Source organism: Vespa crabro, chromosome 25, assembly GCF_910589235.1.
Source record: "Vespa crabro chromosome 25, iyVesCrab1.2, whole genome shotgun sequence".
Lineage (NCBI taxonomy): Eukaryota > Metazoa > Arthropoda > Insecta > Hymenoptera > Vespidae > Vespa > Vespa crabro.
The window spans coordinates 3601125-3616989 of NC_060979.1; the positions used below are offsets into that span (position 1 = coordinate 3601125).

Sequence of the window (15865 nt, forward strand, 5' to 3'; positions counted from 1 at the left end):
CTCGATTGGAGTATACGTTCGGCCAATCAGTGACGATCGTGTGCGATCGATTGTCGCGCTACCTATGTAGATATGTGTTTCGCGCGCATCAGGTAGATGACGCTTGCGAGCCCGCCACTAAAGTAACATTATAAAATGGCTGTCGTTCGTTCAAATAATACGATTAAATTTCTCCGTTGATACTCGTGAACATCCTAACTGTGTATCTTTAACTATGTTTTTAGTTTTATTTCATGTATTTTATCTTTTTGGAAAGTATGTATATGATAGTTATTGTAGGAAAGAAAAGAAAAATATGAAAACATTGCGTACTGTATCGGATGAAATCTATAACATGATAGATCCCGATACACTTCGGGATTACGACGAAAACGAGAAAATAAAGTTTTCTCCGCCAGCTTACATCCAAAGATATAATACAGTGATCGATATACTTTGCAGTGATAAATACAATGGCAAGATACGAAAGGTCCACATTAATATCCCTTTTTCATAGTTGTGCATTTTATTTATTTATGTAGATCTTGAAATTTATCGTCATCCCTTTTGATAGATATTTTTTTTTTTATTAATTTAATCAAATCTATTATATTTATCCATTTCTTTCTAAATACCTATTTTCATATTGTTTCTATAGATTGTAGATTTTGGCTGTGCAAATCTTAACTTTTTGGTTCACCTAAAACATATCTCCGATGTCGAAGAAATATTATGCGTAGACATTGATAGAAGTGTTCTTGAAAATAACAAAGGCAAAGCCAAACCATTAATTTGTGATTATATACATTTTCGAAAAGGTCCACTTCAGATACATGTTTACGAAGGTAGCGTTACAAGCAATGACAAAAAACTGGAGAAAGCCGATGCAGTGATCTGCATAGAATTGTGCGTTATGTGACGTTAAAATGATAATTGTCTCTTGTTTAGTCGAAGTTGTTTAATCGAACATTAGTAATTGAAATTTTCTAGGATTGAACACTTGTATCCGGACGCATTAACGGATTTTCCGTTTAACATCTTTGGTTATATCAAACCAAAAGTAGCTATTGTAACAACGCCAAATGCAGACTTTAATGAATTATTTCCTTATTTCTCCGGACTCAGGCATCCAGATCACAAGTTTGAATGGACTAGAGAACAATTTCAAGACTGGTAAACTTTTTACACCTTCTAATTGCTCGTACATACGTATACGTATATACGTGTATATTTATTTCTAGGGGACAAAATATTATTATAAGATATCCAGATTATCATGTAACATTCCATGGCATTTGTAATGGGCCAAAAGGTACGGAGCATTTAGGTGCTTGCACTCAAATGGCCGTTTTTCATCGTAATAGCGAAGAGAACGGTTCAGAATCGTTAGGTATTGATAATTTATTTAAGCTCGTAACTTCGCATAATTTTCCATTTAAAATTGACAATCGTTCGGACGAACAGAAGATTTTGGACGAAGTTATCTATCATCTTAACGAATCTGTATCTTTTGATAATATGCGAGGAGAAATGTCGCTTAAATCTTTAGTATCGTTATTGAGTAAATTTAATGTTACAATTGAATCATTGAGAACAATTTTGGAAGAAGCAGGATGGACCATAATTGATTACAAAGAAGGTCCTGCTACATTTATTTCAAAGCAAACAAGTACCGTAGAAGGTAGCTGTTTAGATGGCCTTGTAATATTTGAGGATTCAGATGTATCTTTGGATTATTACGATGGATATACAAATACGGTGGAATCGATTGAAGCTTGGCATTCTGATAACTGGGACGAAGAACCGAGTGTTATTATACCTGAAAATAATTCTATCGTACAATATAACAATAGTTATTTGTTTGATGGTGAACATGAGTCACCAAATATTAATGATCTTTCTGACAATATGAACGTTCATGAATCTTCCGTTGATTTAATTCCAAGTAATCCCATTTTACAAGATGCTGACGCTGATGCCGATGCCGATACTGATGATGCTGATGATGCTGATGATGCTGATGATGCTGATGATGATGATGATGATGATGATGATGATGATGATGATGATGATAATGTATCATCACTTGGAATTAATTTTTATATGTTATCCGATGGTGATACAGCCAGTAATTCAAACGTAAACAATGACAATAATAGATTTATAGGGCCTAACGAAAGGTTAAATAGAACATTAGATTTTTACCATTCTACAACAGTATTATCCTCTTCGATGTCGCCTCAACCGCTATTGGTTCATTTGGATCAATTGAACAGTTCCTATAGCGATGATACAGTTATAGATAAAGACGTGCCATATTCATCGTTTTTGAATAACACTTTTCATTCGTCAGACACATTGAGAGATGAATTTGTTAATTTGGAAGAAGCAAGTAATGGAAAACTTGAGCAAGTAAATACAGAGGAAAAACAGATTTATTATGAAGATCATTTTGTTCTAGAGGATTGCCCATCTGCATCAACGACAAATCAACCGCAATACACAAGTTCACCAAGAGTTCTTGGAAAAACTAAAGAACCAAATTCTAATCGGAAATCATTAAGGCCTGAAAATATAAGCAACGGCGATATATCAAAAACTTTACGATTGGCCGATAAAAAACCTTTGTCGCCTTCTAATGGCGTAGTAAGTATTAGTCAAATTTCTCTAAAGGATTTTAATGATACTAACGTATCGGCTACATCGAGTCTATCCAGAACTGACAGTTATAATGCAATAACAAAAAGTGATACAATCGAAAAGAACCACATAGTTGAAAAAGAAGTTGCAATATTGCCAAGAGAGGATCATGTGGAAAATATGTCTTTGGATAAAATCAAATGTCTTTACCTCCCGTGTGCCAAAGAAAATAGTGATATTATATTACAATCTAAGGGAACAGAAAATTTAAATGATATTCAGTCTGAAACATGTTTAATAAAGGCCGTTGCCGGATCTAAGGATTATTCAAAAAATTTCAATCAAATTTGTATAATATCTCCAGGTAACATTGTAGAAATAAAGCCTCATAATTCTCCGGAGCCCTTAGAGACTCCTCCAAATAGTTGGTCACCAGAAATTATAGATTCTGGCTATCCAAATTCTGTATCAGCACCCGATATGACACCGGAATATGATCTACCTAGTATAGCGCATGATAGGATCGCACCCGATTTAGAATCTCCAAGTGTAGCGGAAGCGCCACGGTTTGAAAATTTAGAACCAGTGGTAATAGAAAATGGTGATCTTGCAAATAATAATAGGGATGACGAAGGTAATAATATGATAGCTGTTGCCGATAACGATATCGAAAATCTTCAACCGTTGATTAATGTTTTGGAAAACGATCTTGAAAATGAAAATGACATTTATGTCGTTGAAAATGGTTTTCCTATATGGCTATTGAGAATATTAGAAATGGCTAATCCAATAGATGTTGTTGATGGACATATTTTAAGAGATCGCAGAGAATTGATCCCCTTTGATCTTATAGAAGGTAAATTCATATATCACATGTATTCTTGAATGATTAATATTTTTATATTAAACATGCTTTATATATACAGACGACCAAGAATATTTGGGCATAGATCACGATGAAGGCTTTGATAGCAATTCCTCCGTAGAAGATAGCGAGCAAAATAATGACGAAATATCAAGTAATTTAACGGAAGCAAATCATATTGATAATAATAACGAAGTAATGCACGACACAGACAGCGAACAATTTTGAAGATATCGTTTCTGTACGTTATTCTTTTAATAGTTTCGGATATGACAATGACGAATGGGTAATAAGAAATACGTGATACTATCGAGGAAAACAATCCTGACATATCATCATTCATTGCTGCTTATACAATTTATCGAATTTGAGATATAAAATTAAGGGTATTAATAATTTTCTTACATTTTTACATTTCATTGATTTTTTTTTTTTTTTTTTTTTTTTTTTTCTTTTTCCAATACAAATATTATCATATTTGTATAACATTTTATATAACATATCCAATGAAATATACTTTTTGATTTTATACGCGGTGATCCGGTTTTGAAGCGATCCATATAAATATCATTGAAATTATAAATGATATAACTAAATGTTTCATATAAAAGTTTAACGACGCGTGCGGAGTATAATTTGTAACACACACTTAATCATCTCTATCGTTATGGTGGTGTAGATTGCATGCTATCTTCCTTGACACTTTTCAACTATTATCTGAAACATTTTGAATTGTATCTCTTATATAATAATTTCAATAATACTTTGATAAAGTGATCCTTAAATTGGATATCCTATAATATTTTTTTTTTTTTTTTTTATTGTTAAGATTTAATGTTAATACATATTATTCTGTGTTATTATCAGTTATTAGTTCATCACTAATAATCTGTGTAGATTAATACTTTTTACTTTTGTATTTCTGAACAAAAATTATGATTCATCTGTATGAAGAGAGGAGCTATCATCATTGAGCCATGAATAATAATCTGGCTTTTTTTTCTTTTTTATATTTTTTTTTTTTTCCTATCAAGCAAAAGTATTAAAAAATACCAAAGTTTGCACAAATATATTTTTTTATGATATACGCTTTTTCTTTCATTATTTTAAAATTTATTATATATAATGCTGATTAAGCAAGTTTATTTTCAAGAATAATTATTATTTCTTTTTTTTTTTCCCCCAGTATTAATATGATAAGAGTAGTTTAGGAAAGTGTTCATTAGTATATTTTTAAAAGAACTATTATTATATTTGTTTTATACTTACACATATGCTAAATAAAATTAATTAGTTTAATGGAAAAATACTCTGTATGAGACTGAGACTACATATCTTTTTAATTTCATTATTCTGTGTATCATTTAATTTCATTATTATCTTTGACAAATAAACAATGTAACAATTCTGTATAAATATTATAGATATTTATGTCATTATATTTACCAAAATCCTTTCATATGTTCCATACATTACACAATTTATGGTCTGTTAAGAGAATGTTTAATTAAAAAGAGCATCTTACAAATAGTACAGAGATGTGATATTTATTTCAGTAATTTTGCTATAATGTTACAGGGTTTACAGTGATAAAATAAACGCTTATATACGTGAGTGTACATACGTATGTCGTATATATACGTGCACGTATATACCTACAAATACACATGTGTGTGTATGCGTGTGTGTATATATATATATATATATATATACATATGTATGTATGTATACACACAAACACACACACATACACGCGCGCGCGTACACACGCATATATATATATATATATATATATATATATGTATGTATATATCTATTTATTTATTTATTTATTTAGTCATTTATATATACATAGGGGGGTAGAGCTTTCCATCCAAACTACGAAAGTATTCTATAAATTGGAATAACCCTTATATTATACTTTTCTATTTATTTTTCCTGCTTGCTTCCATAGTTTGTTGTTAAAGCTCCGAGATATTTTATATTTCTACGATTTTATGGTACTTCATCTCTCTTTTTTAATATTATATATTTCATATTTACAGAACAAATATCCACAATTTTATATTGAGATTCGGGATTAATAACGATAATCGATAACTGAAAGTTCCATCAAACTAAGTTTAAAGATAACAACAGAGTTAGAATTAAAAAGGAAAAAAAATAAATTAAAGAAAATCCAATACTTATATATTACAAAATAATGGCACAAAAGAATTTAAATAGTTACAGAATCATACAAACATTTTTTTACTATTTGACGAAACTTTTAGAAATCAAACTAACTTTTTTAATTATTGGTAAAATCCATTATTACAATATGTTGTCAATTTATAGAGAAGTTAACATTCTAATTGTATATAACCCTCGACGCGAGCTCAAATTGAGAATTCTTGTGAAATCACTTTAAATATGTTCAATTATTTTATATAGATAATGTCGGAAGCTACGTATGTTATTTTACTGATTCTTCTATTGCATATTTTGTCATTAATATCAGTGCGTTGTGGCAAGATTCTTTGATCCTTTAAATATCTAGCATTTTTCCTAAATTAACTAAATCTGGGTAAGACAAACTTATCTAGATAATATACCTTGACTTTTCCAGATTATATTTAATAATATTATATGAATATTTGCAAAATTGAGAGAATGATTTATAGTAAAATCACGTTTGTAAGACTGTAAGGCTGATCTTATTAAAAAAACTCGTCATTAAAATTTATATTACGATCAGATTACATGTATACAGATATATTTATAAAACTTAATGACACACAGAGTGGTCTTTATTATATTTAATTCACGCGATATGAAATGATATTAATTAATTTATATTTCGAAATGCTTATAAGATATATGGAAATTTGTTTCATTCTGAAATAAAAGGAAATAACGATTGCCATAATTTTTAGAAAAATATATTAATGTACGATATTTATATCAATATTTTAACATATAAATGGCCCTTTTACTTAAAACTAATTGACAGGCAATAAATATGGTATTGCTTTCATAAAGCTTTGGAATGTGAATTTAACACGTATAAAATCAATCGGTACAAAAAGTAAATTAAGTGATTAATCTCTTTTCATTAGTATTTATATGTTAAATATCAATTTGTATAAATGTGAAATTTTGTCTATTCAATCAGTGAGTATGTATATATACATATATGTCCATGTTGCATATACACAATTATTTTTTAAACTATTAAAGAGAACGAAAAGAAAAGAAAATATGCGAAGTTGATATATGACTTAAGAAATATAAGAGTTGTACTGTTTACGAGATAAATAATATATAAATAAAGATTTTAAAAGTCATCTTATTAGATTCAAATGGTACTTGTGCTTATGTAATTACAATTAGTGCTTACTTATATTACTGCTTATTTGTTTCTTTTTCTTTACTTTTCTTTTTTTTTTTTTTTTATCCTTTTCCTTTTCTTCTTTTTATTACTCAAAACACATTAAAAGGGATATAGTACATTAACTTTTGATGTATGGCTGTGAGTAGTTAGTTATCTTCAGTACTTTTTATCTTAAAGTACTTATATGAGCTGTATGTATTAGTTAAAATGTAAATGAAAAGAATATGTTGTGCATAAATGCAGCTTTTTTATCTTGTTTTCTATTTTTCCTTTTTGTTTTTAAATATCCTTAACAGCCCAAGAAATAATTGTGTGTATATATACTTTAGTTTAAACATGTTGTATACGCATACATATGAACGAACATTTCTCGCAACATTTCTATTTTCCATTTTTCAAATTTTAAATAAATACCATAGAAAACATGGGATAAATATTTTCATTTTTATAATTTATTATAGCGAATAGTTTCTCTTATCTGCATGGACAATGTCATTCTTCATGTACTTTTATAATGAAAGTTTTTAATGCTCTCATATGCAAACTTGACTAAAGTTTTAATTATTTGCTTATTTAGGTTTCCTCTCATTGGATTTTGCTCACTTCTATCAATCGAAGGACAAAAGCATTAATTTTGATTAGACTAACTTAGGACTATTTGAAAATTTGCACCATGCTCTTTTTTTTATGTAATTTCGTGAAAGAATAATAAAAAGAATTTTATTATTTTTAGCGTTTAACATATCAAGGACTTATAAAAATAAATGAGCATATTAAAAAACAATTTCTTAAAAAAAAAAAAAAAAAAAGAAAATTAATACAATATTAGTGTAAGAGATAATACAGCTGCATTAATTGTAGGTACGTTATGCATGCGTCATGTAACATAACGAATACATAAATGTCTCATTTAGTGTGTGCGCGAGTGCGCGCGCGCGTGTACACACACACACACACACACACACACACACGCACGCGCGCGCGCACAGACACACGGGCGCGCGCGCGCGCGCGCGCACGCACACACGCACACACTCATATACATATTTACTCTTCTATTACTCTTGGCCTACTTAAAAAAAATATTGTTATTGTGATGTTTTCATTGAAATAATCATAACTTTCAAATGCAATATTCAAGGATAATTGCACACGTCGTGAGAAAATCACTTACCTTACTACACTACTTCCTTAAGACTATCACGACTATCACGGCTACGTGAATTTATTATATGATGATGTACGTCATCTCCTGGAGTACTTTCGCGTCTTAAATCTCTTAATGACGAAGGGCCTATAACTTCTCGCTTGTTTGTTGCCTCTTTTATAGTAGACAAAGTTTTACTGAGCCATGGCCAACTATTTCGTGCAGCTTGAAGTTCAGAAGCAGTTGCATGTAACTGGTGTGTCAAATCCTATATTATGTTCACTATATATTAGATTATATTTTTATAATAATTTTACAATATTATTTAATTATATATCTTTTGCGCGCGCACACACACACATCCTTTAAATTTACCTGATTTCTACATTCTGCTTCCACATGTGCTAATTTTGTCTGTGCCAATTCTAATTCTAATTCTCTTACTCTTTCTTGTACTCTATGCAGCATGGGGTCAATTCGATTTTCTAAAGGATGTGCTATATCTGCTAATATACTAGATGAATCCATTATGCATGTTCTACATTTGTCACACCTTGACACCTTAGACTGTAAAAAATGTTTTATTCTTTATCATGATTTCTACATATACCAAATTCAATAGTATTTGAAAAAAAATTGTTTACCCGTAATTCACATAAAGTTGCTTTTGCAGCATTATAGTCATCTTCCAAACGTTGACAAATCTACAAACAAAAGATTCATCATGATACAGATGCACTTAAACATTTTGCAAAATGATTAAGTACCTGTTTATATTCAGCAATAATAATATTACTTCGACGACTCTCTACATCGGCTCTTGTTACCTCACGCTGTAGCATTTCTTTAACTTGAGCTAGCTCTGCTTCCAATCTCTGCTTTTCTTCCTCATTTCTTGCAACTGTACCCCTTAATTGTTCCACCTCATTACTGTATTCATCCGCATTTTCTTGAGCCTCTGGATGAAAATAATTTATATGAATAAATTATGAATGCTTATATTTATGTGGTTATAATCTGTAATACTTTATATAATGTTGATTTTTCTTTTCTTTCTATGTAATGTCTATGATTTGCCTTTATATATAATATTTTATGATAATACTCTTTAAACGGAGATTAACACTTTGTCAACATTATCCATTAGATGGTATTTATTATAAATAGTTTAGAATTTATTTTTAAAAGCCTATTTTCATTACTGTTATTCAAGTAATTACAATAAAGCATCTTAACGATGTTCTAATAACATTAATCTACATTATAAGCACATTACTGATTTTTAAGTTCATTAAGGCCCATGCAAAGAATTGTTAGATAAGATAATCTAACGTTACTCATATTTTCTCACTTCTCCCCTTCTATCTCTATATTTCTATATTTTAAATTAATATTATTCAGATAATTATATTTTTTTGAAGGATTTCAATAAAAGTGATATTACTGATATAACTTAAAATAAATTTCGTAAAAAGTTCGTTAGTAAAGTGTTTATGCTTTTATATATATATATCTTTCATGCAGCTCTTTGTGTAGTAAGTGAAAGCTCTGTTATATTAATTATGGGATAACTAGGATAAAAAAAGGTAATTGATACAAGTAAACAATATTCTAAAAGGATAATTTATTTTTTCAGTGAGCTATGATAAATAATTTATAAATAAAAAGCAGTACAAATCATTACTGCATCAAAACAGTAAAAAAGATAAGCACAAGGAATATGTAGATACACGCAAAATGTTATATTATAAAATAAACAAATATTCAACATACAAGAAAGATGTTTTTGCCAAAACAAAACTTGCCATGGAACTATGTGCATTAATCAGAAATTTCTATTTATAAATATAGAATATGGACAAAATAATTCTAAAATATTTATTAAAGAGCACAACGATATACAATGATAATGGCAAATCATTTTATCTTGCAAAATAATGATAAAAAAGCATTACCACCACCTGTTTTTTTTTCTTTTTTTTTTTTTTTTTTTTAGAAATTATATGAAGAGTATACTTTTTATACTTGTCATAATTTGATGTTGAAAGTAAAATTTTTGTCTTCACAAATAACTACATAAAGAATAAATAAAATAAGTCTAAGTAAAAAAAGCAATTTTGATCTTTTGTTTGTGGGTTTTTATCCCATATAAAAAATACATTATTACGTGACTAGAACCATATTTTTTACTTTGGTACATAACATAAAGCTTGTGCCATATGCGATTACGCGCACCCACATACATACATGTACGGCCAAACTCTCGCGCAAGCACGCACGCACGCACACACACATACACACACACACACACACACACACACACACAACATATGAATAGAATCAGTAGAATTTCGATAACATCGATTATGACACGTTTAAGTGCTATGCGTTACGTGTTATATTTAAAAAATACAGGTATAACATTAAATTTATATTCTAATTCTATGCGTTGTTAAAGAACCTCGATTAATATTTATCATGTGACAAATTAAATCTGACTAGTCTCTTGAAAAATTGTCATCATTAATTTTAAGTACTACGTTTTAGAAACTACCTGTAGATGTCAAACCTTTTCAATAAACGTATTTGTTATACCTTATAGAAAAGACATATACACTGGCAAGTAATATTACTTTGAAGTAACACATAAAACACGTATGTTTGTTCGAAAAAAGAATTATAGAAATTTTCGTATATACCTATATACATATTTAATTCGTTCAAACATAAAATATAAAATTACCTTTTAATGTCATGAATTCTGCTTCATATTTCTTCAATTTCTTCAATGTAACGGAACAGGCCAGTTTCATTACATAACGTGATATTTCCTCGTTTCTGCAACGTTTAGGTAAGTGCACTCTAAAGTACTTTAAAATGCTTTCAAAATCCAGTTGTAATAACTCCTTTTTGCATAACTGTAAATAGATTAAGAAAGAAAATAATTGATTTATTCGTTATTTGTAATAATCAGATGATTATTTGATATAGACGTTTATTCTTATTAAGACAACTTACCATTAACAATGCAAGAGCTACTTGGAAGAGAGTGTCGAGTCCTTGTAAGAGGAAAACATCTAAAATGTGGAATACAAGATACAATGGAAATCTAGCTGTAAATAGAGTCAAAAACCATTGTGCTGCAAACATATGTGTTTCAACACCACGATCGCAGAAATGTTTATAAAGTTCGGGAAGTTGATCCTAAAGAGAGAATAGTATTGACAAATTATAATTATAGAAAATATAATCATGTCACGGTCTTTGTTATAAAAATGATTTGACTAACCTCTATTAAACGATTCAATTGATAAAATCTCATGTGAAGATTATCAAATCTGTCTTTGTATAAATCTCGTAAACCATAATCGTACATTAATCTTACAAGTACACAAAAGGCTTGTTCTTCGGGCATCTACAAAAGGGCAAATTTTGTCAATTAATGTCAATAAATAACAAGCATATTAAAATGAATCGGGAATATAATGATACATGGATGATGCATACATAAACTGTTTAGGCGGCATCTATTGATTACTTACATGTAACAATAAACTAGCAACTAAAAAACTTAAACCTTGACAATATCCAACTTCTTCGTCATATACTGCATAAGCTTTACTTATTCTGTACAAAGAATCCTGGCCTAAACCACCGGTTTCTTTGAAGAAATCATGTGCTGGAAATGTTCTGTTGATGTCCCTTAATATAACACTTTCACAGCTACTTTCCTGTAATATATTTTATATAGGTTACTTATATACATGCATACATACATACATACATTATATATATATATATATATATATATATATATATATATATATATATATATATACACACACACACACACACACACACACACACACACACACACACACACACACACATGTATATGTGACATTATAACAAGGAGAAAGCGGGGATGGGGGAAATTAATCAAATGTATTAACCTTAGTAATCAGTGTTCTATACTTGTCCATCATTTCCTGGGAATTGTCACAATTACTTAAACGTTGCCATACCTCACCGCGTAATGCTTCAGGAATTCCTTGTTTCGTCAGTTTTATTAGAAGCTTCGGACGTTGATCATTAATTTGCCAACTGTCCAAAACTTCTCCCCAGCTTGCCAATTCATCTGCGGAACAATCTTTTGATACTTCACCTGTCCCGCTTAACATTGGCTCATCTCCATCTGTATATGGATGTAAATGAAAATATATATTATTGTCATTATAGAAATTATATTATATTATAATAAAATCTGAATATTATATTATAATATAATAAAAACCTGAATCTATTTCCTCCTTGGGAGTTAAAGTGTCAATGCTAGTTAAAGAGGGCGACCTGATTAAGGAAGCTAAATTAAGAGCAAGATTTAATCTATTTCTATCTAATTCTCCTGATGTTTCTATACTTTGCACCTCGTAATGAACTTCACTCCCATCGCCAGATATTATCTGCAGTAAAAAAGTCAATCTTATGAAACTTTGTAACGTTAGTAATTCGTGTAATAATAAGAATATTCTTGCATTTGAAAAGCATTTTACCTCTTTAGAGTTAAGATAAAATTGTTGGACTAAATTTCTCTTATTAAAGTACCAAAATCTCTCATTTTGTGGAAATACTTTAACAGGAGTTTCGATTACGAATCTCACTGGTTCCCTAATACCTCGTATAACTAAATCAACTGCTACTGTCATGAATATTTTGCCCTCTCTAGGTGTCTCTATATTAAGAGTTTCCAAAGCTGGATCAGCTGGATCCCATTGGCCACATATATTGTAACATCGATCCTGGACTATTGGACCAGTACTGACTTGCTGTAACAGTAATAATTTTTATAAATACATAATGTACATGTGTATGATGATATGCACGCACAGACAGAAATAATGATTTAATTATAATATAATTATTTTATATGAATTTTATATGAATGTAATGTCAAATTGATATTGCATACCATTTCAAGTAATCGCATATCACTATGTTTCACATTACGTCCTGGGCTAACAAGAACACCAAAACATCTCTCAACTTCAAGAGTAATACCTCCTTCCTTACTGGAAACTTGTTGTATACTCAAACAAACTTGCTTTGCTATATTGCTCCGAAATTTGAAACAATTCCTGTCCTTAGGAACAGTACTAAAACCACCTTTACCATCTTCCTCCTTAACTTCCATGGTAACTTCAAAAATAAATACACGAGAATTAATTTTTTCACCGCCCGAGTTATAATTATTAAAGTCACTCCCTGTTAAAGAATTTGTCATTGAACGTGGTATTCTGTGGAAGGCTTTAGAGAAACAAGCTGACACTTGTCCAACCTACGCAAAAACGAATTAATTAATGATGCATATTATATGGGAATCGAAAAGGAGAAAAGAAATTATAGAAGACCTACTGCTTCTGGTATATTACATCGAAAGACATGACATTGATAAATAGCAGATTCCAAGGTATCACCATGAGACCATGTGAAAGCGAAGCATGCGGCACACAGTCCAGAACTTTCTCCACGTGCATAAAATAAAATTCGTTGTACTTCATAATGGGCAATTGGTTGCTGAGTGGCAGCATCGTATAAACTATAAGAAGAAGATAAAGATGGCATTTAATCAATATGATTTAATTAAAGTTTCATCCCTAGGACGTTTTATTATATTATAATAAAAAAAAAAAAAAAAAAAAAAAGAATTTTTCAATTTACCTTTTATCTTTGGCATATTGAATTTTTATATTACTTACACGACAGAACCTTGGGAACTACTCGGTACAGAGACTGAAATTTTAATACCCAGGTTAAGAGATTGTTCGGCATTTAAAATATTCATATTACGTTGTATTTCACATTCTGATTTTGGTGCATTTATTGCTGCAGCTCCCAGATACGTAACACCATTGAAAATTGTGCATTCTTGTTGTACATGCGATAATGTGTTTAATTCTAAAACATACAAACCTTCCTTTTGCAATTTTTAAATTTTCTTTTATGACAAATCCATTGAATATGCTTAGTCGTAGAATAAATACAAATGCTACCTACCCTCCTCTATGAAATCATCAGGTTTCATTACGTCTTGCTTTTCTGTACCATTTATACAGGAACTAACGTCATAAAATTTGCTGTGTCCTACTTTCTTGGTCTTTTGTTGGACAGGATTTGTTACTTTGTAATCTCTACCCTCCATTTTTGAATCTTCCGTTAATACCTTAAGGGATTTGAACGAGTAAATAAACAATTATGTCATTGCTCTTGATCTTTCTTTTCCTTCCATTAATTTCTTCCTTCGTACCTCACGAAGATTATTTTGCAGATCCTCTAAATTTCCGTTATTGGCAATTTTTAACATCGGCGCCTCAAGTAACGTTTGTTGTTGCTTGGTAGTACCCTTGTCACTCACAAATTCATATTCATCGCTGGTTGCCACTGATTCCATAGACTTGACACTCATACTATCCTCCATAACTATATCTGTAATGCACTTGTAATATATATTATATTCACATTGTAAAGGCAGGTGAAAAGAAGCATTGTGCTCGATTGGCTAGAATGAAATGAGATATTGTATGAAAAAGTGAAAAAGAAGAAGAAAAAAAAAAAAAGAAAAACCAAAAAGAAGAGAAGAAAGCAAAGAACATCTTTATTTATTAGTTTATTAGCCGCACACAATATTGCACTAATATTGCTCTTTTATAAATTCTACAATTAGAACGAAAATATAATATTTTAGGAATAAAAGTACATAAAAAAAAAAAAAAAACCTCATGAAATATTATGGTGTTTGCTTCGACATTCATTCGGCATAAGTAAGTAAGACGAGAAGACACAGAGTATTTCTATCACAGTCACATAGAGAATTAATACATGGGATGTTAATACTTTGGAAAATACATAATTAATATCTCTATGCGAATCCAAGGAAAGGAAAATTGTATAATAAAGGAGGATCGCGTGTACGAAGTTCGGTACGTCATAATGACACGAATTTGGAACTAACTCAAATCTGCGATATTTCCCTTTTTCGCAAAGCCCTTCGAATCATCTGATTCGCATAGTTTACACAGGCCCTTCCGTATTTTCCTATTATCCCCCTGAAATATATTTCAAGTTCCTCTCGCCTTTTGTGCCTCCCGCTAGAAATCTTGATTATTATCTTTTGTGTGTGTGTGACAGAACGAAAACTTGCGGGTATACCGGCGCTAACGATCGTTTTAACGATCATTAAAGTAGTCACCGAGTAGATGTAAAATATTTCGATTTTTCGCGCGACCCCGTTTTTTTCCACTCTAATAAATCAGACACGGCAATATTACATGAGTTTTCAGAATCAAAACTATTGTACTTGACAGAAACGACAACCACGGTGTCCGCCATTCGAGCAATGCGATTCCGGAAGTCTACCTTGCGAAAGATTCGTCGGTTAACGCGGAAGAATTTTGAATCTCTCATCGTACTAATACGATTATAGATTACTACATATTAGTTTCGTTTCAAGACGAATTCGATTAATAACCTTTTCGCCTTATTGTTCCTTTTTTTTTCTCTTTAACAGTGAAACTTGGACATATTAAATTGTCAAAGGTAATACGTTTCTTTTAGTAAAAAACAAAAAGATATGCATTCACATTACTAGTATTAAATATTAAATGGATGAACAACTACAGGAGAATATCGATGCAATTAATAGGATTAATAAAAGCAACAATATGAGGCATTTCTGAGTTGCAAGGCAAAATCCGCCGGCACAGCTTTCTCCAAGTAACAATACTGTGAGCTCTAGTTCGAATTGAACGACCAATCAACTGACAGAGCTACGCTTCCACAATTTCCTTTCGTGACAGCCAATCGA

The 15865-nt window shown here is 30.4% G+C and overlaps 2 protein-coding genes across 10 annotated transcripts; one reads left to right on the forward strand and one right to left on the reverse strand.

The window, feature by feature from the left end:
* Positions 1 to 24: 24 nt before the first annotated feature.
* LOC124432541 (dentin sialophosphoprotein) lies at positions 25 to 3941 on the forward strand. Of its 2 annotated transcripts, XM_046981588.1 has the most exons (6): positions 25 to 469; positions 638 to 885; positions 970 to 1152; positions 1221 to 2371; positions 2441 to 3475; positions 3546 to 3941. In XM_046981588.1, the coding sequence occupies exons 1-6, from the start codon at positions 215 to 217 to the stop codon at positions 3710 to 3712; spliced, it is 3039 nt and encodes a 1012-aa protein (XP_046837544.1). In that variant the 5' UTR covers positions 25 to 214; the 3' UTR covers positions 3713 to 3941. The 2 variants fall into 2 exon arrangements, with proteins under 2 accessions (XP_046837544.1, XP_046837543.1); XM_046981587.1 differs by having other exon boundaries at positions 1221 to 3475.
* Positions 3942 to 4073: 132 nt separating this feature from the next.
* Positions 4074 to 15403, reverse strand: LOC124432540 (rab GTPase-activating protein 1-like). Of its 8 annotated transcripts, none has more exons than XM_046981581.1 (18): positions 15211 to 15403; positions 14309 to 14487; positions 14059 to 14224; positions 13761 to 13974; positions 13417 to 13600; positions 12974 to 13339; positions 12558 to 12830; positions 12299 to 12467; positions 11958 to 12199; positions 11547 to 11735; positions 11294 to 11419; positions 11023 to 11208; positions 10748 to 10922; positions 8772 to 8962; positions 8649 to 8708; positions 8380 to 8571; positions 8032 to 8272; positions 4074 to 4201 (listed from the first exon to the last, which is right to left on the reverse strand). In XM_046981581.1, the coding sequence occupies exons 1-17, from the start codon at positions 15236 to 15238 to the stop codon at positions 8036 to 8038; spliced, it is 3177 nt and encodes a 1058-aa protein (XP_046837537.1). In that variant the 5' UTR covers positions 15239 to 15403; the 3' UTR covers positions 4074 to 4201; positions 8032 to 8035. The 8 variants fall into 8 exon arrangements, with proteins under 8 accessions (XP_046837537.1, XP_046837536.1, XP_046837538.1 ...); XM_046981580.1 differs by lacking the exon at positions 4074 to 4201 and adding an exon at positions 5006 to 7926; XM_046981582.1 differs by lacking the exon at positions 4074 to 4201 and having other exon boundaries at positions 5006 to 8272; positions 13761 to 13959.
* Positions 15404 to 15865: the final 462 nt, after the last annotated feature.